The sequence below is a fragment of the Leptidea sinapis genome, chromosome 17 (genome assembly GCF_905404315.1).
Source record: "Leptidea sinapis chromosome 17, ilLepSina1.1, whole genome shotgun sequence".
NCBI classification, from domain to species: domain Eukaryota; kingdom Metazoa; phylum Arthropoda; class Insecta; order Lepidoptera; family Pieridae; genus Leptidea; species Leptidea sinapis.
In genome coordinates this window covers 6,043,192-6,069,682 of record NC_066281.1, presented here as the reverse complement: position 1 = coordinate 6,069,682, position 26,491 = coordinate 6,043,192, and the positions used below count along the sequence as shown (strand labels likewise).

Sequence of the window (26,491 nt, the reverse complement as noted above, 5' to 3'; positions counted from 1 at the left end):
AGATATCAGTGATGACCTATATATTGCAAATCCTGTTGATACCTTTAGTGATAATTCAAATAATTCTGTTATAAGTATAATTTCACTATTTCTAGTTGTATGTTTTATCGTAGTTTTTATATGTAAGAAATTATGTATCTCTTTCAAAATATTTTGTAAAGGCTAAGGATTCTGAAGAAATAGATATTGAGTTTCAATCATCACCACCTCCACCGCAACTTAGAGTTGGTTAAAATATTCTGAAAACTTATCTTTATTATTTCCGATAAGTTTCCTCTTAAAGGGGGGGGGGTTGTTATATATGCACATATGTATAATTTAATGCAGACATAACATTAGCGTCAGCACTTTAAGACCAAGGCGTCACTTAATTAAATAGAAAGGCAGTCAGTCTCCATCCGAATCCTGAGCCACTCATACATTTCAATTATATTTTCTAGTTCTAAATAAATTTCTTTTTTAAAAGTTCGTTTTTAATATTCCTTCTAACAAAACGCACGTACCGCTGTATAGAGATATGGTAATTACGGATAGCACGCCGCGATCGCGGGCCGCCGTGTTTCGCAGAATAATATGAATGATAGTTTTATAGTTGTGGAACGTAAAAAACGTAAGAAAACGATTAATAACTTAACGGAAACTGCGCAAAGTTCGAGTAGATTGCAGGTAGCGGATTTGACATCTCATATCTATATACTATATCGATTAAAAAAGTGTACTACAGTGGAGGATGTATCATACTATATAAAAGATAAGAATGAAGAATGTCTTAAAATAGCACAATTGCAACAGAGGCACGAAACGGACTTTTATTCGTTCAAGTTATCAGTCGCCAGACATAAATTAGATACTTTTCTTAGTAAAGATTTTTGGCCATTAGGTGTCAAATTCAGGTTGTTCCGTGAACACACGGCGAGAGGAATAAAATTACCAAAATACTAATATGGATAGTACAACCTCTAGAATAATAAAATTTACATTTAATAATTGTAAGAACATAAAGAGCTCTATTAAAACTGTGCTAGACTTGACAACTACTTCACATATAATTTTACTGCAAGAGACCTGGCTTATGGAGCACGACCTGAACTTCGTGCACTCCATCAATACATCATTCGGCTGCGTGGCGAAGTCGTCCGTGGACTCCTCGGAGGGTTTACTTCGCGGAAGACCATACGGTGGGCTCGCTATCATGTGGAATAAGAAAATATTTTCCAACGTTGTACCCGTGCAGTGCTCAAACAAAAGAATTCAGGCAATTCGTGTATTTGTAGGCTCGAGTTCGTTCTTATTAGTAAATATTTATATGCCGGTTGATAATAGTAAGAATGTAGAGCAATTTACGGACGTTTAGCTGAAGCCAGTGCGATTGTGGACGAATCCGAAGTTCAATTAGCTTATATAATGGGTGACCTAAATGCGCAACCGGGCGCTAGGTTCGGTAACCAATTAAAAAAAAAATTGTGAGGACATGTTATGGGAATGGACTGACTATAGTAAATTGGGCAACAATTCTGATATATATACTTTCCAATGTTTCGCTACTGGTAGCAGGAGATGGCTGGATCACTGTATAACCACCAAAGCAGCATGGGATACCGTGGTCGGCGCGTATGTTACTCATGATGTCAGAAGCTCCGACCACCATCCACTGAGTATTGAGTGTAATATCTCTGGATTGACATTGAGTTCAGCTACCTCCTGTGGACCGGACTCTCTAAAGTATGTAAAATGGGGCGAGAGAACAACTAGTCAAATTAATACTTATGGAGAATTTTGTTACAATAATTTAGATTTATTTAGCTTAAACTTTTCTGATATTTGTGACTGTGATAATAATTACAGGCATATAATGGATGTTTTACAGAACGCTGCTATTATAAGCTGGCGTTCATGTGAACAGAGTAGTCGTAAGAAGGTACCCGGTTGGAACTACCACTTCAGAGATATCCACGAAGAAGCCAGGCTTTATTTCAAAAACTGGACGGTTGCTGGCAAACCCTCCAGTGGTGTTGAATATGAAAATATGTATAATAGCCGTAAATTATTCAAAAACAAATTAAAATGGTGTCAGAAAAATGAAGACAGTATTAAAATGAATATATTAGCTACCCATAAAAGAAACAAAAACTTTTTAAAATTTTGGAATGCAACAAAAAACATAAATCATAAACAAAGTCTACCTGTATCCGTGGAGGGTTGTCAGCAGCCGTCCGGTATCGCTGAATTGTTTGCGTAGGTAATAGGTTCAAAGTAAGCCCTTTGGCCGCGGATTCCGAACTCGATACTGAAGTTAGTTACAATAATAACGTCATTGAATTTACACGTGAGGATATCTCGAAAGTTATACTGAGTATGAAGCGTGGTAAATCACCCGGACATGACACATCAGTATTGAGCACGTCATCTGGGCCAGTGATAAAATTTATAAACATCTATGTTGTCTCTTTAACCATTGCATTAAAAATAGTTATTTGCCTGAGGCCATGATGCACACAATTGTACTTCCGATCGTGAAGAACAAAACGGCTGATCTAAGTTCTGCCTCTAATTATCGACCTTCTGCCTCGATTATCTCATTGGGTACGATACTAGGCAAAATTCTAGAGCGTCTTCATTATCCTGAGCTGCTTAAAAACATCAAAATTGATGACGCGCAGTTTGGTTTCCGTCCCAGACTCTCGACAGATGCCGCTATATTGAGTTTAAAGGGAACTGTTAGTTACTAAACGTCCAGAAATACTACTGTCTATGCGTGGTTCGTAGACCTTAGCCGCGCATTTGACTTGGTCAACTACAATATCCTTTAGGCCAAGGCATTGGCGTCACAAGTACCCACCCAAGTGGTCGAGTTGCTGAGATTCTGGTATGGAAACCAAACGAACTATGTAAAATGGGGCGACGCAACTTAACAGCATAGGCTAGAGTGTGGAGTTCGTCGGGGGGGGGGGGGGGTGTGACCTTGACGGGTCTGTTTAATCTCTACGTCAATGGGCTGATTGAGGAGCTGAGGAGCACCAAGATCGGCCAAGATATAGGGAACGTTTGCGTGAATAACCTAAGCTATGCGGATGACATGGTGCTCCTCAGTCCCTCCATCAAGGGGTTGGGGAAGCTGCTTTCGGTCTGTGAGCATTATGGAAATGCGCACAGACTGAAATACAACGTTTCTCAAACTGAACGATGGTGTTTATTATTTTTTAAATTTGAAACGCTTAGTTTCATAGTCTGAAGGCGGTCGCTCATATCCCAGTCTGTGTTATCATTAACAAAGTTATTTATGTTATTATAACCTTTACCACACAAACGTTTTTTTTATATAAAAGGGGGCAAACGGGCAAGAGGCAACCGCCCATGGACATCCGCAACAACAGGTGTGTCAAAAAATGCGTGGCCGGCCTTTAAGGTGGGAGTGTACTTTTTTCTTGAAGGTCCCTAAGTCGTATCTGTTCGGGAAAACCACGTTCGGGATTCCACAAAGTGGCTGTGCCAGGCTTGAAATTTCTGACAAAACGCGCGGTTGTGGAATGCCAGACGTCTACGTGATGCGCGTGGTAATTTCCACGTAATGTCCGATGCTGGAATTCGGCCGGAATCAACCCGAACAATTCCTCTGAGCACTCCCCGTGATAAATGCGGTAGAAGATGCAGAGAGAACCCACATCTCTACGCAATGCTAAAGAAACATGACGATCAGAGATCACATGATCGTCGATGATTCGAACCGCTCTTCGTTATATGCGGTCAAATGGAAGAAGCCGGTACTGGGGAGAACCCGCCCAGAGGTGAGATCAGTACTCCAAGTGAGGCCGAATTTGCGCCTTATAAAGTTGCAGGCTGTGGCTTTGCAATTTGCAAAACTTCTCGGGAAGCCCATTGGATGGCATTTTCGCTATAAGCGCATTATGCTACACCCGATCGAAGGCGTTCGCTATGTCCAAACTCACCGCCAATGCCTTTCCCTTTGACTCAATCGCTTGCGCCCATTTATGGGTGAGGTATGCAAGAAGATCACCAGCTGAACGACCCTGCCGGAAACCGTACCGGCAGTCGCTGATCAGCTGTTGCTCCTCTAGGTATCCCAAGAGCTGGCCGTTGATGATCGACTCCATTACTTTGGAGAAAATGGAGGTAATGGCAATGGGGCGTCAGTTGGACGGATTCGAGCGTACACCTTTCTTAGAGATTGGGTGCACTAAAGCCGTCTTCCATAATTTCGGGACGACGCCTGATGAGTAGGAGAGCCGGAAGAATCGCCAAGAAACACGATCTCTGCAGTGGGGATCTGCGCCAACACGGAATCTGTAGCCATTTGGGTGTGTTCGAGGAGCCGGTCAGTCTCTACGTTACCACTATGGGACCTATACAGGCATGCGTAGATTCGCGAATGGTCGTCGCAGTCTACACGCAGCCAGATGATGCATAGGTCCTGTCCTTCAAGAAAACTCAGGCAGAACAGATATCCCTAACTTAATCGCACACGCCAGCCCGCTGTATAAAGGAGTGTTCCAAATTATACCGGGTATGAAAGGTAAGATGAATCAGCCAGAGAGGATATCTGTTTCTCGGTTAAAAAGAGCAGGGCCGGCTTCGCCGTCTCCAGGCGAAAGTGGACGGCATTTAAATTTGAGTGAAGCCCCCTGATGTTGCAAAAGTCCACAGCGAATGTGGAGGAGGGTTTGAGCCTCCTGCTCTGTTTGCTCCAAGTCAGCACAGTTTTGCCCCCTCCAGAATACGCGGGGCAGCCTGGGCAATCACTATTAGGTACAGGCCTTAATTTTGGACACCCAGGAACGGATTCTCCAGGACTGCATAGCCTGGTACCGTCGAACGAAGGAAATGTAGACAGATTAGAAGGTGGACGATTTTAAAAGGATAGCAGGACTGGACTGGATGAGAGTAGCCAGAGACCGAATAAGGTGGAAGTTTTTAGAGGAGGCCTTTGTCGAGAGACAAATTACTAGTTAAGCTAATCTAAGTTTTATTTATAAGAAAAATTAAGTCACTAGTAATAATAAAGGCTATTTTATTTTATTTGTTTTATAGTAACGTGATGGATTTGAGGGACCGGGGATCTTTGAATGACAATAATTTGTTAATGATTTTTGAATTTTTTTCCATGCGTTTTATATGGCATTTATAGAAAAATTCTATATTATGCTACTGAATTCTAACGTACTTCGAACAAGCGTGTTAAATATACAGATATGAGTAGTTGTTTTTAAAGCAATATTTAGTGTTACATGAATTTTCGTAAGAGTTTTAAGTATTTTAGCCATAGGATTCTTTCCTGTTCGGTCTTCATAACGTCTTCTCTTTACTTTCATTTCTTATTTACGTTTCCAATTTTTTAGAGTCTGATTTCTTTCATCTCACATTTTTCATTTCAGTTTTTGATAAAATATATTTTTTATTTTGCTTTTTGATAAAATATCTTCTTGTATTGACTCAGCATCAGTAGTTTCTTCTATAATAACATTTTGTTTACTTCATGACGTTTATTTTTAACTCCTGAAGGCAGCTGATGCACAAATTTTTCACTTTTTGTAGTATTAGTATTTATTATGACTTACTTGTTAGCCATGAATTCAAACTTGTCGTTATCCGAAGTAGAACAATGATTTTCTGAGAAAAATTTTTTGTTCTTTTTCTGTTTTAAACTAATTTGTTTACGTTTTCTTTTGCGTCTTCATCATCACTTTTGGGATTCATAACCTATCATAATTAGAAAATGTTCGTCTACTAACTAACTCTTCGTCTGTCTGTGGCAAAATATCAACACCTAAAATTATGTTTGGCGGTCGGACTGGCGAATTATTCAAAAATGTAGAAGAAAAAGTTCTTCAAATCTGATTGGGTAGGAATCCCACCAATCATATAACTTGTTAAGTATTTTAAGGAACCCGGGTACCTTCATACAGTTTATATGTTATGTAATCAATCAAGATGTGCTTCTACGAGCCAGAAGCTAAAGTTGAAAATGATAAGTTTGTGCGTTAACCTCTGAAAGTTAAGTTGACGTCTTGCATTCAACAACCGCGCGTTTAACCAGAAATTTCTTGCCTCGCTCAGCCACTTTGTGGAATCAATTACCAGCTGTGGTTTTCCCGAACAGAAACGACTTAGGCACCTTCAAGAAAAAAGCATACTCCCACCTTAAAGGCCGGCAACGCATTTCTTGACGTTGCGGATGTCCGTGGGCGGTTGCCTCTCCCCATCCCGTGAGCCTCTTGCCCGTTTGCCCCCTTTTATATATAAAAAAAATGCGATTGACTCTTACTATCCGATGCGAGTTTTGAATAGGAATCGTTTGAAAATACTCTCATTGCAAAGGATGGAACGCGGTGGCAGTCTGATCTACTTCCCAGAACACAAAGTAGTAGTCAACGAGGTGGGGCTGCATTTTTCAGTCTACTTTACACTCAAATGGAAATAGGTTTGATAATGACGTAACCCACCCTGAACGTTTGTTGGCTGATACAGCAGCTCTACGAGATATTTGGACTAGTTGTATTTCAAATTTGAATAAAATCTACAAGCCTCGTGAATGTATTACCTACCGTTGTTGAACAGCTATTGGGTTATCGTGGGCGGACTCGCTTTATTCATTATACATGGCATTGAACCTGAAAACTATGGCATAAGAATATTATGGGCTTGTGATGCAAGTAATTCCTTCCCCCTAAATGGACAAATATATACAGGAAAGTCAAGCGATGGCAATCCTCAAACAAATGTTGGAGAATGCACTGTATTAGAGATATAATACAGTGCATTCTGGCTAAATAACAACTCCGGACTGAATGTAACTACGGATATTTATTACGTCTCTTTAACTGACTCATACCTTGAATTCGTGGAATATGACACTAGTTGGAACGGTGTCACATAAAAATTACGAGATCTGCAATGCAAAACGTGCTTACCCAAGAATTAAGGCTGTCGATTTCTTCTAGATCTACAACTTCTATAAGTCAAACTAGACAAGATTCTAGAGGGCGTTTTACAGTCATCAGAAATATGATAACAGAAGGGAACAGAGAGAACTCAAACGCGAGTAAAGAAAAACACGAAAAGCTTGCACTAACTGCAGAAAACCAGCTTATGATGAACATGCAGTAACTCGTCCAACATGTAACACCAGCTTCGAGATCTGTGCTAATTAATCTCTGTATAAAAAACAATTTGTAATTTTTACAAATGTTGATTATTTCAATGTTGTATGAAATTACAAAATACTTTTTCATAATCATAGAAAAATAGAAAGAGGTACCCAGGTACCTTGTCACTCTATTGTGAGTTTAAAATATGTTTTGGCTTACACAAAACATTGTAAATAGTTAACTGGGTCAAAACATTAAAAAATATATTATATGTAATTTATAAATAGTTAAGAGGTCTCAGGAAATCACAGCTACCTACAGTGCCTAAAACATACTTTTCTTTGAATTTGAAAACGCTAAAGGTACCCGGGTACCTCGTCACTCACATAAGGGTTAGGTAATGGTTGTATAACATTTTTGAGTTCTTCTGTACCAAAACAGTTTAAAATAAATTAAGTGGGCAAAGGTGTTATATGTTAACAAGCTTTCGATTTATTTATCTTAAGGTAAGGTATGTCGGATTCTAAGTTAAAGTAGTATTTATTGAACTTATTAGCCCTTTTCAAGAAGTCAGTTTAATTTTCTAATATCTATTTATTATTTCTATGTATTATTAGTGGGGGGTTCCTTAGCATTGTCTTCTTTAATTACTATCCATGAAGCACGGAGAATATTTTTACTATTTTTAATGTGATTAGATATGTTATTTTATTTTCATTGCATATTGTTATGTAGTATCTGAAATGTAGAGTTATTTTTGTTTTACAACTTTTTCTTTTAGCGCTATGGTGGCCCAATTCGGTCATTCCACCTTATTTGTAATGTGTACTCTAAGTTTTGGGAAGCATTGTTGAAAAAATAATTTTATTTTGTCATTAAATAACTCGATAGCTCGATTGGGATTATTTCAGCATATACGTCACTTAGGTAATAGTAGGTATTACTAATAATTATTAGTACTATTCTTACTTACATGTGCTTTGAAGTGGAGTATTATGTATTCAGCATTTATGGTATAATAGCTGCATATTTGAACATGAGTTTGTATAGGTGTTTATTATTTTCTTTGGAAGGTTTTAATCTTGATCTTCCACAGAGACCAGCTGGGTAAGAAGATTTAAATTTTTGTTTGTCTTCAGATGATTGGTTGTAAGATCCGTGGGTAGCGACGCTATGAGGTTTTGGTACTGTTCTGGACGTTAGTGTTTTTATTAACTAAGAAGGTTTTAGGACTTATTCTGAAATACTTGACGATCTTCTGATTTGTCGATAGGAGGACTATGTTTTTTTTTGTTAGCTTGGGTGTTTTCCGTCTTCTTGTGTGGGGGATAGTTTTCTGGAGAGGCAGACAGCAATCTTTTTTTGGTTGGAAGGGTATATTCTGCTATTTTTACTTGCTCTTGGAGCTCCTTCCTTTTCTCTCATACAAATCGTGGGTAGTCTTCTTTATTATAAAATATAGAATCTGTCATTGCCCCTATTTGTTTATTTTTATTTAGATATCTAGAGCTAACAAGGTCACTACTATAGGCCGGCTACTTATCTTCCCAGTCTTCTAACCTCCTATTTATCTCTATGGTCTGATTTAATGGAGAAATATGTAGAGTTAATTATTATATTTATCCAAAAAATAGAGTCTCTTTTCCTGGTTCTCTACCTTTTCTTAAGGTTATCGAACTGTTCCTCCAACACAGAAAATATTTCATCAAGCATTTGGTTGACATTTTGTGTTACTTGTTCCGTTACTCTTTTCTCCATTTTTTACCTGACTTCAAAAAAGTAGGACGTTCTCAATTCGTCGGTTTTTTTTTGTATGTTTGTTACCTCAAAATTTTCGACTGGGTGAACCTATTTTGATAATTATTTTTTATTTGAAAGCTTCCCGAGTGGTCCCATAGTAATTTGGTCCAGATCTGATAGTGGAATCCATGAGGAAACCATAAAATTCTTAAATTTTGCTATACATACGTATAGCAAAGTGGATGATAAATTTACCAATAACTCAATATCGCGCCAACCGATTTCGATGATTCTTATTTTATTGGAAAGCATATACTTCAAAGATAGTTTCGTGAGAGTTTGGTTAGGTTCTGATTACGGAATCCATGACAAAGTAACGGAACACTGTCTGTAATCAACTTGCAAAGTACTTACGTTCATTGCTGCATTGAAAAATTTCGTATATTTACACATATTTAGACAAATTGTTAGTAATAAAACTAAAAAATCATAAAAACAAAAAAACAACCGCCTTCAAAAACACTATTACAAAACAATAGATATAATGTGCACTAAAATGTATAAAATTGTAATTTTTGGGGTCAGTGTCATCCAAGATAGGTTTGTTACTACATACATATTTATAGGTGAGATGTGCTTGAGTCGTGAGGAGGCGAGAGGCTGTGTGTGAGAGGGGTTGCGGCGGAAAAATAACAATAATCGTAACTAGAATAAGATTAATTAATTAGATTATATAAAAATACGCAATTATTTTTACTTTTTAGTGCACATTATATCTATTATTTTGTAATAGTGTTTTTAAATGCGGTTGTTTTATGTTAAATTTTTATTTTATTTTATTGGAATGGTAAATTTTTATTCTTCTATCACTTTTTGTATGTTTCTAAGACGTGGAATCATGATTTTCTCCTTTTTTTATTCAAAACAAAGGTATATTTTAATTATATTGTCAGATTTCTTAGGTATATAACTTGAGCTATTAATATATTATTATGCACAGTGTTTTTATAGATTACTTGGAAGTGCCATCTATTTTCAGTAGAACAGACTGCTTGTCTTTGGCTGTCTTCTGCCCAGGTCCGGTGCCGTTGGTGTTTGCTGAACGCGTTAGATGTCGCTGTATTGAATTTGGCTTAATAATAATTATCAGCGTGATATTGTGGCAAGACTAATTAAGGGTTATGTTATCTTAAAGATTATAATATATTTATAAAATAATTTTAATCACTGCCTTTTTTCTAATTGTCATTTACTTGCTCGGCACGATATTTTTAGGCACTTTTATGATGTTATTTAGTAAAAGCACGACGTATTCATTTCGTCATTAACCCGGATATTACGGGAGATGGAAAATGTGCATGATCTTTTTCATTTTCTCTCAAGTGTATAATTATGGTCTAAAAACCCTATAAAAAATATTGAAAAAAATCCTACTCTCCCAGGATAAGGGGGTTTGGTGTTCTTTTAAAGGAACAGTAGTAAAATGAGTTACTGTTGTTACTATATGAGTATATTTATGGATGATTCATTAAAAAAATAAGAATAAGAACATTTATTTGGTACTTGTATAATACAACATATTTTTAAAAACAAAAACACATTAAATTTCTTAATTATAGGTTAAGTCCACTATCATAGGACAGAAAACAATCTTTAGCATGCAATATGACCTTAGCTTACTTTAGACAGAAATATATGTCTGTTTCTTCCTCTATAACATGATATATCAAAACTCTTAATATCGTTACAAGATTCTTTAGTTGAACTGCGGGTCTGTCTGTGAGTATTTTAAGGCTTTTTATAGCTTTCCAATAAATCCACAGCCACGCACCGTCGATAAGTCTAGTGATCTAACTAATTGTCACGATTATTTTATATATTTGCCACGCCTTTACCTTTGTAAGAAGTTAGTGGACAAATTTGCACAAAAGGTGCATGAACTTTGAATTAAGTGAGTGAATCTTACAAGAGGTCTTATCTTGGCAATTTTATCACCTATCTGATCGTTGATGTTATCACAGCAATGCAGATATTACATAATAAATTAAATCCCTATATGTAGCCTGATAAACAATTTTAAAATTTCAGTCAGAAGCTGTCTTTGCAATACATGAAAAGTCTAGAGACTACAATATAAACTCTAAAGAAGGATACTGAACAAAAACACATCATTTTATCCATTGTAATATTACACTAATATTATTACAGCATTGGCGAGCAACCAGAACGCACGAGTTCCCGAAGGAAGTCGTGCTAGTCACTCGCCAATTCTGCCAATGTAATTCGAATTCAGCAATTACTCTTTTGATAGACCTGGAGGCATGATTGTAGTGGTTTTTAAGTTCGCTGGAATTCACATCCTCAGATACCACTGCATTGACCCTAGCCTGATAGCACTACTGCTTTCGGCGAGAGGCCATTTTTCAGGAGCGGTCAGACCATGGTTGTGACCTGCCACCAATAGGCACCGAGGAGGATGGAATGAAGAGTTCCATACCTTGCAGTACCACATTAGCAACAGCGTCAGCAGCGGTATCTGGATCATTCAGCGAAAAACAGATCGGCCTCCAGGGGTAGGATGCAAACAAATACCATATCTCATCCCACTCTACTGACCAATAGTGCCACACGCGGCGACAGCCTAAGAAGCGGGGCCGTGTTAGGCGCGTAGTCGGCACGGTGCTCCGGATCGCCTGATCCGGCCACTGCCTAGTGGTCCGACGATGCCAGAGTAGGGTCAACGGAATCTAGGTAGCCGTCCGGATGTGAGGTCAACAGAAGGTCCAGAAGTGAAGGTGATCTTCCACATCTGGGATTCGCGTTGGCGCAATAACCAGTTGCATGACTATATGCTAAGGCGAAGTCTTGAACAGATCTCCCTGCATGACCGTGATGGGGAGTTGTGAGGTAGCCGCCCATAGACATCATCAGGAAGCTCCTTTGCATTGAATGCCGGCCAGATTATGGATACCACAACGGTTCCTATTTCTGCCGTGAAGCAGTAACGTGAAAGCATTATTGTGTTTCGGTCTGAATGGCGCCGTAGCTAGTGTAAAGACCTACTGAGCAAATTAGACTTAACAACTTATGTCTCAAGGTGACGCGCTCAGAATTTTTGGGTCTTTCTAGAATTCTTCGCATTGGAATGGGCAGGGCGTATCAATTTTCATCAGCTGGTCGTCCCTTAGTGTTGTAAAAAAAATCATCCGCAACACTAGGAATCAAGAGATGCGTTGCCGGCCTTTAAGTTTCAGCTCTTTTCTTGGATCCCTTGAATTAATTAATACAATTATGAATTAGTTTTTAACAGACAAACTCTTTCATGTTATAAGCATTATTTCAAACCAATAAATGTTATTCTTATAAGCAGAATACGTTTGTAAATTTTAGATCATTATTTATGAGCAATTGTAAATAGGTATTTTATATCTTTTATTTTATTGTTATATCTTAAAATATATACGTTTTACTAAATGAGACTTTCTTAAACTCGTGCTGGTAACATGTATTCTATTTTTTCTTAGAATAAGTTAAATAACATATATATGAGACTCAGGGAGAGAGCGAAAGAGAGTCTCGTGTTAGTATTTTGCGAATCAACATGTCCTGAGGATGCCTCGTGTAGAGGCGAAACACTTTTGACAAATTAATTAAAGACAAATCATAGCTGAATTATTTATACTCAGTGAAACCCACATCATTAGGATAATTTTGGATTTCCGCAAAGTAACACGCACTTCAATAAATGTTCTTAAATAACAACAAGTAACATGTTTAATATTTTATTACTGATGCGCGTGTCAGTGTCCTTCGTCGATTGCCATGGGTAGAGTTGCGTCTGGCTCAAAATGCATATCTAAAGTGCGCGTACGCAGAATCTCTTTGTACAGAAATGCAGATTTTCGTGGAGTACGGGTGCGCTCGGGGCTTTCATAGTCAACCTCGTAGAGACCAAACCTATCACTGTAAATTAAAAACGCATCTTTAAGTAGCTGTCATAATGATAGCCTTATAAAAAATTACCAAAAAAACATTATAACTTTCACAATTTCAATAAACTTTAAGAAATGAGTTCGTAGTAGTGTATGAAGAACATTGTCATTTCAAGTAATTTTCTACCAATGTATATAACGGATTTCTAATAGGAGGACAACGTCAGACACGTTGCCCCACTGCTCTGCCAGTCACTGCTCTGGTGTAGGAGAATGTCGGTTTCAACTACCGTCAAGTCTCATGTATGCTTGGTTGACCTCGACTTCCATAAAAAACCCTGTCCCTAGTGTCAGCAAGAAAACAGGGAAACAATTCATCCTAATAGCGCCTGTCAGGTACTACACTCCTGATCAAGAAAAAGTCAGGAGGTCTGTTAACTTTCTGGCTTTGTAGTCAGCAGTAGAACCACAAAAAAGCCTTCGTTTGTGGATCTACTGCTGTGTTAACCATTTGAGGCAGAACACAGCCCGCTTTAAAATTGTGCACATAATTGTATGTGTATGTCTATGATTCTCGACTTCAAGACTGCGATTTCAACGGAGATGATGCTGACAAGCATGTCGTCAACTGCCGATTAAACGCGGCTCAAAGGAGGAATCATCTCTGCGCTACCAGTTGTTGTTGTTTTTCGCTGGGTGATCCAGATGCCGCTTCTGACGATGTAGCTGATGTGGTACTTCAAGGTATGGAAATCTTCATTCCATCCTCGTCTGTGCCTATCGATGGCAGGTCCCAACCATGGTTTGACCGCTCCTGCAAAATGGCCTCTCGCCGAAAGCAGGTGTGCTATCAGGCTTGGATCAATGAGGTAGTATCTAAGGATGTGAATTCCAGCGAACTTAAAAAACACTTCAATCATGCCTCTAGGTCCTTCAAAAGAGTTATTGCTGACGCGAAGTCGAAGCACATTCACAAATAGAGCGGGCCCGATGGCATTCCCCCGATAGTGCTGCGGACATATGGTCCGGAACTGGCGCCGGTCCTTACCCGTCTTTTCCGGCTCTCCTACTCAACAGTCGCGAAATCATGGAAGGCGGCTTTAGTGCACCCGATCCCTAAGAAAGTCGATCATCAACCGCCAGCTCTTAGGATACCTAGAGGAGTACCAGCTGAACAGCGAATGCCAGTACGGTTTCCGTCAGGGTCGCTCAGCTGGTGATCTTTTTACATACCTCACCCATAAATGGGCGTAAGCGGTTGAGTCGAAAGGAGAGGCGTTGGCGGTGAGTTTGGACATAGCGAAGGCTTTCGATCGGGTGTGGCATAAAGCGCTTATAGCAAAACTGCCATCCTATGGGCTTCCCGAGAAGTTGTGCAAATGGATCGGCAGATTTTTGGCCGATCGGAGCATCAAGGTTGTTATCAACGGTGCATGCTCCGACTTAAAACCCTTATACAATGGTGTACCGCAAGGCTGCGTGGTATTCCCTTCACTGTTTCTTCTGCATATTATTGATATGCTGCAAATTAGCAGTATTCACTGCTATGCAGACGACAGCACAGGGTATACTTCCTACACCGGCCGTGCCAACATGTCCCGGGATAGCGTCGACGAGAACCGGAACAAACTTGTGTCTGAAATCGAGACTATGCTTTGCAAAGTCTCGGAATGAGGCCGACAAAATGTAGTCCAATTCAAACCCAAGAAGACACAAGTTTGTACGTTCACCACTTAAAAAGTCTCCCTTTGTCGTATCCCCTCGATTCGAGATCACTTCTCTAACTGCCACAGCCTGTATTGGCATACTTGGCGTCGATATATCGAGCGACGTTCAGTTCCGTGGTCACTTGGAAGAGAAGGCCAAACCGCGCGATTTGTGAGAAATTTCTTGCCTAACTTTGTGGCATCAACTACCGGCGGCGGTCTTCCCGAACAGATAAGACTTAGGGACCTTCAAGAAAAAAGCATACTCCCACCTTCAAGGCCGGCAACGCATTTCTTGACACACCTGTTGTTGCGGATGTCCATGGGCAGTTGCCTCACCTCTCCTCATCTCGTGATCCTCTTGCCTGTTTGCCCCCTCTCATATATAAAAAAAACCACACACGTGTAGAAGCAGACGCTGTCCTCAAAGTCCACGCGCAGATGTTAAGTCAACAGGTCCTTACCCTCAACATTGCCCAGAAGGCGACATTAGATGTCGTGCTTAACGAACTTAACCGGAATGTGTTAAATTCGCTGTGTCGGCGAATGCGAACAAGGCCGTCGGCGCCGTTTTATGGTGGTGGTAGACGGTGTTTAAGTTGGAATGAATGAATTTAATGCGTGGGGACAGATTACCTGACTCTGGTAGGGCCAGTACCCTCTTGGGGATATTTGAGAGCCGCTGTCATATTGTGGTTAGGGGGGGGGGGAGTCGCGTTGATGGTACGTAATTAAAAGATCATTAAAGAAGGACTGTACTGATGATGAAGGTACGTTGGACGATGACGTTGGTATGAATGGTGCGAAACAAGTCGGTACCTAGACCGATGAACCGTATATCTTGAATGTTGTACACGTTATAACTCTAGTAGCCACAGGCTGCTAAGGAAAGACCACCTCTCGTTTTGTACACAAACTGCTAAGCCTTGTTGGTAAAGAAACTTTACCACGCGCAACAGTATTTATTATAGATTAATCCAATTAAATAATGATTAACGCACACATTAAAATATATTATATAGCATATTTTGTACATGAATATGGTAACATTAAGGATCACATCTTAGATTAGTATTTTAGGGCAGAAAATATAAATATAACCAATCTGTTATTTTTAATTAATTTCCCTTTCATACTACAGTATTAAATACGCAAGAATAAAAAAAAAATATTATGATGCGTAAGCGATCTAACGCTATCGCAAGCATCATAATAATCGTCCATGAGAAAAAACAAAAATCATTTTTTTTACTACAATTGTAGGTAAAGACGACGCACTCATTTTTTTTAAGGTTATCTTTGTAGGTATATTCAGTAGATCTAGTAAATAATTTAATTGACTAAGTTTAAATCTTACTAGTATCCTTGTAGCCATTCGAAGTTATCCATCAGACTCCAAGCGGTATAGACCCTGACGTCTGAGCCATCTTCAATGGCGTCCAGCATAACATCCAGATAACTTTTGTAATAAGTGACTCTTGTATCATCATCCAGGCCCTCTCGACTGGCACATCCATTCTCAGTTATAAATACTGGAGGATTGTTGTAGTCTTCTCTTATTTTAGTCAACAACTTATAAAAACCCCAAGGTACCATCTATAAATGACAATCACACAAATTAATTATTATAATTATTTATAATTTATTGATATCGACAACGTACGTCAAGTTTTCTTTGTTTTGTAAAATATAGATTAAATGAATATTAAGTAACAATTATTATAACATTGTTTCGAAGACAATAACGGACGACATGACCTTCGGCTGATGGTGATTGATGTCCCCTGCCCATTACAATGCCGCTCAGGATTATGGAAACCCAAATATTCTGACTGGCACAACATTTGCGCTCGTCACCTTGAGACATAAGATGTTAAGTCTCATTTGCCCAGTAATTTTACTAGCTACGGCACCCTTCAGACCTATACACAATAATGCTTACACATTACTTCTTCACTTGAGAAATAGGCGCCGTTGTGGTATATAGGAATAAGTTTTATTATTAGGAATAAGTTCCATACAAAATTGTTTAAATAGTACGTATTTAAGTGTTAAAAAGCCAGTGGTTATATTCAATATGCAAATGTACAAGAAGCCTTACCTTCAACCATATTGCTCCAGTTTCTGGCCAATCAGTTGACTGATAAAAACCAACCTCGATATCGTCATAGTACGACACTGAACTGTACATACCATTAACTGTGTCATTTCTATAAACTAAGTTTGTAGTGTAATGATTAAGTCCAAAGAAATCGGAACTGCCCTTTATCAAATCTATTTCTTCTGGCGTGAACTCTGGTAATCTAGATCTTAAGAAGCCTTGGGCTGCACTCTTTGCTGCTATCTTCTCTTTCATAACTGGTGGAAAGTCACCGGATTCTGAAAATATTGGATGCGCATACTGCCCCCACTGTAAAATAAAAGAAGCAATTTGTAAATATTTCAATGCTCATTAACTAGCTGGTAGTGTAAATAAAGAACAAGCAGTATTTGTGCATATTCCAGAAAATACCAATATATCACTAGATCATACATAATATACAATTAAAATCCTATAATTCTTTCTCTATTCTATTATCATCAATATCATCAGCCGGAAGACGTGGGTTGCCTACCAACACTGCGCCTTCCGGTACGTGGTCGCCATTCGAAGACTTTACTGCCCCAACGGCCATCTGTCCGTCGAACTATGTGCCCTGCCCACTGCCATTTCAGTTTCGCAATCATTTGGGCTATGTCAGTAATATCGGTTCTCCTGCAGATCTCCTCATTTCTGATTCGATCTCGCAGGGAAACTCCGAGCATAGCCCTCTCCATTGCCCTTTGAGCGACCATGAGCTTTCTCATAAGGCCCATAGTTAGCGACTGCGTACGTAAGTCATCACTGGAAACACACACTGGTTGAAAACCTTCGTCTTCAGACACTGTGGTATTTGGGACGAGCAGATTTTACGGAGCTAAGCGAACGCTGCCCATCCGAGTTGGATTCGGCGACTGACCTCTTTCGCGAAATTGGACCTGCCTATTCCTATTCTATTATGATCACCTCAAATTGACGAAGCTCCTCTGCTGCTTCCTGGTCACCTTCACTTTCAGGTTCATACCAAGACGCGCTTAACACAATTCCAATTACACCACCTTGAGTTGGTCTGTATTCTTCATTATACATATGATAAACTTTTGCGTGAGCTACAAGCAAATTTTTCGCACACAGATATTCAGCCATACCGGATATATTATAAGCGGATGCCATAGATTGTCCAACGTAACCTTGATAGCAAACTTCTCTTGGTTCATTAATTGTAAACCAATACTTTACTCTATCACCAAATAGTTCAAACATGACTCTTGAATAGTCAGAGAACCAGTCTACAATATGTGGGTTAGTCCATCCACCTAATTCTTGTAACTTTTGTGGTAGATCCCAGTGGTACAGAGATATCATTGGTTGAATGTTATATTTTAACATCTCGTTTATTAAATTGTTGTAGTAGTTAACTCCAGCTTCATTTATTTGATCAGGGAAACTTGTCGGCAGGACTCTTGACCAAGAAAGAGAAAACCTGTAGAAGTCAAGTCCGAGTTCCCTCATCATTTCTACATCTCTGCGATAGTTATAGTATGAGTTGTCTGCGATGTCTCCCGTATCACAATTCTTGACAAGACATGGTTGTGTGTGGGTAAGACGATCCCATATGTTTTCTGATTTGCCTAAAAAATATTAAATATTATGTACAGTGAATGGTTCTTATTCCCACTTTCTTAATTCGCGACTTTACTATTCGCGGATTAAAAAAATGCAACTCAACTCCTATACTCCTAAACCTGCTAAAGATTTTTTAGTCGCGGAGCTAATCGGTATTTTGTGAACGCGTTGTCAAACGTACTAATAAAAAAATAAAATAGACCTTATAGCAACCAATTGAAAGAGCTTTTATAAACTGACAAGCGAGAAAACATAAAATATTAAAGCGTTTCATAAGCCTGAAGATAATAATTAAACAGTTTGGTGAAAAACTTCAATTAAATAGATTTTTTATTGTGTCATCTAGGACCGTGAATCCTATTATTCCACATTCGCGCCTTTTTTTTCTGGACTTTTACCCCACGAATTAAAAGCTTTTACTGTATGGGATCCCCCGCGAGAAAATTTATAAACACAATCTAGTGTTTTGTTTATTAATTGCCATTAAATGTTAAATATTTTTTACGGACTGTCTATCAGGTTAGTCATTTTTACTCGCTATTTAACTATGCACTTTAAAATATAGTGAAAATACTACCATCTTCATTCCAAGCGCCTTCTACCTGATAAGATGCCGTGGCCGTACCAAACAGGAAGCTATCAGGAAATCTCCTCACTTCATGACGACTGTTATCAATCTTCTTAGAGTCAGTCAATGCCACTATAAGCAGTCTATATACAAATATATTAATATAATTATTTCTGATGCAAACAACATAATAATGTGTATAAAATACATTTTTAAACGATTAAAACGCATGAAATTGTAACTGTTTTTTAAATTAAGTTTTTGCGTAAGAGTAATATTTTTAATTATTATTTTATTTATTTTATTTTAATTTAAAACCATGACGTAAATATTTATTAATAACTCTTCGTTAAAGCATTTTAATACTGAAAATGTTACCTTCAAGTTTTTTTTAATTGCTTCGCTTGAATGACATCACACTCGACAAATTAAAATAAACTGATCATTATTTATAGTTTTATTAAAAATGTTGATTTCGCCTTTTTTTAATTTCTAAATTGCAAGTTATTAATATTTTCAAGAATTAATATACTGTCTACAAATAAATACATTCTCAAGTTGGACGATATGGAAGAAGATAAAGATGCTTCAACATCTCTCGGGATAATATCCACGAGAACCGGAACAAACTTTGTGTCTGAAATCGAGACTACGCCAGGTAGTCCCGGAATGAGACGTAACTTGTACGGAAAAACGTAATTTAAAAATGCAGTTACAATTAAACGCTTTTAAATAATTAGAAAAGTATTTTATTTAAATAAATGTTTAATGCCCGCCTTAATCAATAACAAAATGATGCGTATTATATTATTATGAACTTACGTGAACGTGACAAACCGGAACATGCTCGTCAGGTAATAATGTCTTCGGTTTACAAAATCGTAAGTTGTGTTGTATTATATATACTCGTAGTTGAGGAAATTTAAATAATCTATCATTGATAGACAGTATCAGTCGGAAAACATATTCAAAATATGACTTTTACAATATAGTATAATCTTTTGACTGATTGGATAAAACACTCTTACCTGTCTTTACAAAATGTTATAGATATTATTATTTTTAAATATTATGCTCTTGAGTATAATCTACAGTAACATGATAACATTGTTTTTTATTTGTTTACTTCGCATGTTGATAAATTGAATTTTTACATATTTGTACCATAATAAAGTTTCAGACTCGCAAAATGTACCTACTTAATGAAAATTGGAGAAAGAAAACACATAATATTATTGCAGTATTGTAAACTTAACAATATAATTTTCTTATTACCGAAAAATATCTTAAAAATATATAGAAATAGATTCAAAAATTTAAATTGGTTTTTATTTAATTTAAAATAATTATCATTATTGTCTATACATTGCTACTATCTAAAAAGAAGATCATTTTTGCCTTTGTGATAGAACTGTGGTGATCTAGATTCGAAAAACTGTGTGAAAGCATTTTGTACTGCCTGAGAAGAAAATTTTTTATCACGTAGAAAATTGTCCAAACGAAAAAAATGGTAATCCTTTGGAGCAAGCCATGGTTTCCAAGCCATTGTGACAAGGTGGCGTGGCAGTGCTCATGATTCTAGAATATTTAGATAGTGCGGGCTAAAAGAAAGATTTGAGGCAGGTGCATTCTCTGGTATTCTGCTGGGAGACAGTGGTTATCCCTGTACTCCATATTACTCCTTATTTTGATACAATTTGTGTTCCTTAAATAAACTAGGTCTATACTCTATATGCTAGTAGGTAATATTCTTTAAGACTTGTGTAACTTTTTAATAAATATTATAATACCATTATAAAATAAATATTCATATCGCCTACATTGAAATATTTTTAAATTAATCTGTAAATGTATCTATCTGTAAATATGATGAATAAATAAATTATATTCTTTTATTGAATAAATTAAGATTTACTTAAAAAAATGTTTTTTTCCCTATAAAACTTTTTTGTTTGCGTTTTATTTCAATATTTTTTTCCAATTTACCTTACCTTGCTTAGCTATACTTATACTAGATTCTTCATTTGCCATATTAATTACTGTCACCGTATCATCTACTACTGAGCTGTTAGTGCTAGTGCCAGCAATAGGTTCTTTAGTGGTATGAATCTTAAAGTCAGACAGTAAATATATTAGAAATTATCTGTTTATTATAACTCATAAAAAACGATTCTTACTGAGAAAAGTACCTACCATTGCATCACTGTCCAATTCATTATACTGCATTACAAATGAGGAGCTATTTCCATAATGGCTATATCCTCTGGAGAAGGTGAGGTGGGTTTTTCACCTCCTCCGGTGTTCAATTGCTGTCTTCTACAAACTGAATAATTATGCCTGGCCGCCAACTTCATTCGTTTCCAGGCTAAATTTATTTCTATAATGGACCTATTTTTGCCAGTTATCTCGTTTAATCTAGAGAAAAGATCGAATTCCGTGATAAGTTTACTATGACATATTTATAAAGAAAAAAAAAATAATGTGTGAACTACTTACTTATGCATTATATTGCTCCACTCTTTTATCTTTAACATATTAGTGCGGGTTTTAGTCGACTTATCTTCGATAATGTGTGCCGAGTCGGTTATAAGTTGACGTAAAATTTCCTTATATAATAAAACATAAAATCAAGTAACAGTCGCGTAAGTAGTGAAATATTATAAATGTTACAATATAGTATGTACTAAATTTCTCTTCAGAACTCCAATTTTCACCTCGTTTTTTCTTTTGATTTTAAATTATGTTATTAATAAATAATATCTAACATAAATATTTAGTACGTAGCTACTTCTCCAAACATTGATTTTCAATGTACTGTAATTGAAGTCTTAAAATTCGCGCGCTCGACGTTCTTATTCCTTTATACGTAGGTATACGAGATTAGGTCGTCACGTGAAAAGCACGCCATCAAAATTCTTTAAATTAATCCGGAAGTATACTATTTTGAAGAAAATAATATATTTTAGCTAATTTTCATAACAATAAAACTGTTAAATATGTTACGTAATTTTATGATTACTATACTTATGTAATAATATTATACGATTAATCTACTTATGTAGAAGGTAAATTTTCGTTATTTTGGTTTTAAAATCAAATACTATCGTTAAATGAAACGGAACTTGCCCGAATAAGTGATCTGATACAGTGAACTGTCGTACACTCTTTAAATCTTTGTTCATGACCATTTTATTTTTAATCTGTGCATTTTTATTGAACCCATAACTATCTCTGGTACGAGTTGGTCCATGTTAGGTCTACGTTTTGTAATAATCACACGATTTTAACCCGGTACTAATTTTAGTACCGTAACAAAGCTGGTTTATTTAGTTCTGGTTTAAACCCGTACTTATAGTGTTTTTTTGTGATAATGCGGTTAAAGTTACGAGAAAATGAATGAAAGAAAATTAGATGTGCTGTGTGTGAATTAAACAAAACATAAGGGGAACGACATACTGACGCGCGGCCCGTTCACAGAAATATGGTCGGGAATTCCCAATGAAGAACATGGCAGTAAAGGCGTCGGTATACTTCATTCAGAGCGAATGTCAGAATGCACGCGAGAGTGCGTAAGTCCCCGCCTCATCTGGGTCCGATTGAAAGTAGGTCTGACACCCTTATTTTTGGTAGGTGTATACGCTCCGGACTCTTCCCATAGTAAGGCGGTAAGAGAAGAATTTTGGGAACAAACGAGAGAGGTTTTGTTATTGCGTTAGTTAAATGAACGTATTGTCATGCTTGGGGATTTCAATGCAAGGGTTTGAGTGAAGCGTGATAGGTATGAAAATGTACTTGGGACGTTTGGAGATTAGAGTATGAATGACAACGGTGTATACTTGGTAGATGTATCTGTGGAGATTGGTCTGTCTGTGATGAATATGTGGTTTCAGCATAAGATGATACATATGTACGTACACGTGGCAAAAGAAGGAAGGCAATGTTATGTTAATAAGTATGTGATAGTCGATGAAACAATGGGAATGAAAGTAGTGGATGCTAGAGCCTATAGTGGACCATATGTCGGTACAGATTACTGTTTGGTAATTAGCAGAATTAGTGGTTTGTTTAAACGCTAGCGGCACAGATTAAAAGGGTCAACAACTGAATTATAACGTATAAAACTGGAAAGATTGTAAGACCAGCGAGTAAAAGATATGTAAAAAAGCAATCGCGTGAACGGCTAGAAAAAAGCTGGAGTGATGTTAATGAGGAAAGTATGAATGATGTATGATCTGTATTTAAAACCAGCATTATAAAGTGTGCTGAAGATGGCTATGGTGTGGGTAAAAGAAGGCGTAAAAAATGCCAGAATGCCGACTGATGGGATGATGAAACTAGAACAATGGTTGAGAATAAGACAAAAGCATGGTGGGATGTCTTAGCATTAGAAGCAACGAATTGAGTGAGTGGCGGTATGAATCAAGATGATGTTAAAGAAATCAAGAACAAATATAGATGCGTAAAAGCGAAAGTTAAAGAATGTTTAGAGAAGAAAAGGAATGAGAAATTTTTTTTAACAAAAAACAACCGCCTTCAAAAACACTATTACAAAACATTATATATAATGTGCACTAAAAAGTATAAAAATAATTGCGTATTTTTATAAAATCTCTAATTAATTAATCTAATTCTAGATACGATTATTGTTATTTATGGAATCGGTGTCCTTCCGCCGCAACCCGCTCTCGCCTCCTCACAACTCAAGCACATCTGACCTATAACTATGTATGTAGTAACAAACCTATCATGGATGACACCGACTCCAAAAATTACAGTAATCGTAACTAGAATAAGATTAATTAATTAGATTGTATAAAAATACGCAATTATTTTCATGCTTTTTAGTGCACATTATATATAATGTTTTGTAATAGTGTTTTTGAAGGCGGTTGTTTTTTGTTAAAAAATTATTACTACGCAATTATTTTTATACTAAGCGCGGGGCAAAAATATAAATACATCTATAAAACTGATTAGGAATGAACGAGGTGAGGTCATGAATGAAGAAAGTGTGATACTAGAGTGCAGGAAGAATGTTATTTTGAGTGCTTATTGGAGAAAGATGTAAGTGAAAAAGACCAAGAAAAGATAATAGATATGTTTGTGAAATTATAAAGCGTTAAGAGGTATGAGGTCAGGAATGTCTGCTGGGCTTGATCGAGTGACGACTGAAATGTTGAGGGTGGAAGATGGACTAATAGTAAGCCTGCTGCATCGCCTATTTAATTTATGTTGGAAACAGGGCCAAGTTCCAGACGATTGGACGAAGGTAGTGATTGTCCCAATTTATAAAGGCAAAGGTTCACAACAGGAATGTCAAAATTATATTATTATAATATTGGAAAAGGGTGTGCCAGAATATTGCTTGAAAGAGTAATGAATGTGACAAATGATAGAGTATGGGATGTGCACGCGGAATTTCGGAAGGTAAGGGGATGTACGGATCAAGTCTTTTCCTTACACTGGATAACTGAAAAATGTCTGGAAAAAACCAGAAAGTATATTGCGCGTTCATAGACTTGGAATGGCATATGATAGAGGGAATAGAAAAGAATTATGGCAGGTGTTATCTATATATGGGGTGGACAAATTCCTGATAAGGGCTCTGGAATCTGTGTACAGAGATTCTCGAGCCTGTGTTCGTATTAATGGTGCCTATAGCCTGTACGGGCTGGTTTGATCTCCAAAGGTGTTAGACAAGGTTGTGTAGCCTCGCCTTGGTTGTTCAACCTATTCATGGATAGATGCATGAATGATGAGAGAAATGCAACGTGGAATCAATATGGAAGCATTGTTTGTAATGTGCTTCTTGTACGCCGCTGATCAAGTAATTTTTTCGTCATCGGCGAATGTGTTGTAAAAAATGATGGACTGCTTGAACGGGAGAGCGATCTTTAAAGCGAGAGGTTTGAAAGTGAACGCAAGAAAGTCGAAAGTGATGGTATTTGAGAAGGATGAAAGGTGGACTGAGTGTAATATTCCTATTGAAGATGAAAGGGTAGAACAAGTTACAGAATTCGAATATTTGGGTAACATGTTTACAAGAGACGGAAGATATGTGCAAGTGAGGTGTGAATGGAGCGCTGCATGCTTTCATGAACGGGCGGACTGTGCCAAAAGAAGCGCTAATGGCTGTCCATAATGGAGTGTTTGTCGCAACTTTAATGTACGGTAGTGAGAGTTGGGTTAATTCTTCTGCCACAGGCAGAAGAAGCATAAAAACAGAATTAACGCAGTTGAGATGCTATCACTGCGTAGTATGTATGTGGTTGCTTGGTCACCAGTGCAGGTATTATGGTAAGGTGTGTGTGTACTCGTAGGAATGTTAATACTGTGTTTTATATTAAGTACTTGGAATAAATATTTCTTTCAAAAAGTAAGTCAAGTTGACATCTCACACGTTGGACTGTATAAAATAAATTGTTAAATTTGTTGCCAACTTCAAACTTTTATATTTTCGTAAAACACTATGTGAAACACAAATCATAAATTAAAATACGTTTATTATTATTTCTTTATATTAAATATGAAACTAGCGTTAATACCACATCAATTAGTTTGATGAATGGACTTTTAAATGCTATTTGCAAATAGCGGCTTATGAATTTTTATACCATCATTTGAATGTAATGGTATTGATAAAATCGATCAGGAAAGTCCACTAGAACCTTATCAGTATTAAACTTAGTAAATAGAAGGGGTTCTAATTAGATATTTGGGATACTTCCAAGCAGTTAGACCAATGAGCCACGCGCCTAATTGACGAATATTAATAAATCTTAGTATGTTTGTGCAATCTCAAGATGTAGCGATACCTACAGGATTATGATTTGGAAATTAACTTTCTTTCACATTAAGACAATTTATTATTTTTAAGTAATTTCTCTTACTTCTAGGATTCAATATAATAAATAAATAAAAATATATACACATTTAATTGACACACACAACTAAAGAGTTAAACAATTATTGCACTAAAATTTATGGTTGTAACGTGAAACGTTGGGATACGTCAAGAGCTCGATGTCACACATAAATTAGATTCTGGTATGTATAGATTTGTAAAGAGTAATCTAATATGATGGACGTATCTGTGAAATTCCACTCTGGACTTATATATATCAAATCATTTATCTTATCATTGCTCTGCGGTGGGTCTTTATAAAATCTTAAATATAGGAGTCCTCTTATCTTGGAAGTATTATTGATAAAGAACCGAGAGATCAAAATTTGAATATCATTTATATGGCCATTGAATGTAAAAATAATAAAAAAATATATACCTGGAGTAGAAACGGATGGAGCCTCCATCGAGCATTCCACCTGTGCCTCCATCGAGCCCACATCACAACCTGGGGCACGCTTTTATCGAGCGTCCCCACAGGAATGCGGGCTATTAAGGGTTAAGCATTGTGTTAACTACCACCTCTAACCAGGCGCAGTTATCTCAACATCTACTTCGTTATCATCACAATCACATATCACGACTTGGCCTTTAGGCATTTACCGAAAATTTTGAGCCTTAATGCGCTATTTCACCAGGAACCATCTACCAGGATTCATTTCATGGGACGAGGGTATAAAAGAGCGGCTTCCGGCTCATTTGATCACATTCTTGTCTCGGCCCCCGCGCCGAGCAGACTACTACACGCGCCTGTGCTCACGCCCCGCTACGCCGCCACGCTACGCCCAGTGCTACGCTACGCAGCTCCGCTACGTGTGGTACGAGGTATACT

The 26,491-nt window shown here is 37.4% G+C and overlaps 1 protein-coding gene across 1 annotated transcript; it reads right to left on the bottom strand.

Annotated features, from left to right (window-relative positions):
• Window positions 1-12,612: 12,612 nt before the first annotated feature.
• On the bottom strand, window positions 12,613-19,720 carry LOC126969236 (myrosinase 1-like). The gene is made up of 6 exons (XM_050814592.1): window positions 19,578-19,720; window positions 18,765-18,898; window positions 17,528-18,192; window positions 16,583-16,891; window positions 15,839-16,077; window positions 12,613-12,806 (listed from the first exon to the last, which is right to left on the bottom strand). Exons 1-6 carry the CDS (start codon window positions 19,598-19,600, stop codon window positions 12,644-12,646), a joined length of 1,533 nt encoding a protein of 510 aa, XP_050670549.1. The 5' UTR covers window positions 19,601-19,720; the 3' UTR covers window positions 12,613-12,643.
• Between the last annotated feature and the right edge of the window lie 6,771 nt (window positions 19,721-26,491).

Excerpts from the sequence above, each read along its gene's own strand:
- LOC126969236 (XM_050814592.1), bottom strand. The coding sequence starts at position 19,600 with ATGTTCCGGTTTGTCACGTTCAC. Across the intron at positions 18,193-18,764 it reads AGGCGCTTGGAATGAAGATG|GCAAATCAGAAAACATATGG; the intron begins GTAGTATTTTCA and ends AATATTTTTTAG. Across the intron at positions 12,807-15,838 it reads GAATGGCTACAAGGATACTA|TGATAGGTTTGGTCTCTACG; the intron begins GTAAGATTTAAA and ends TTTAATTTACAG.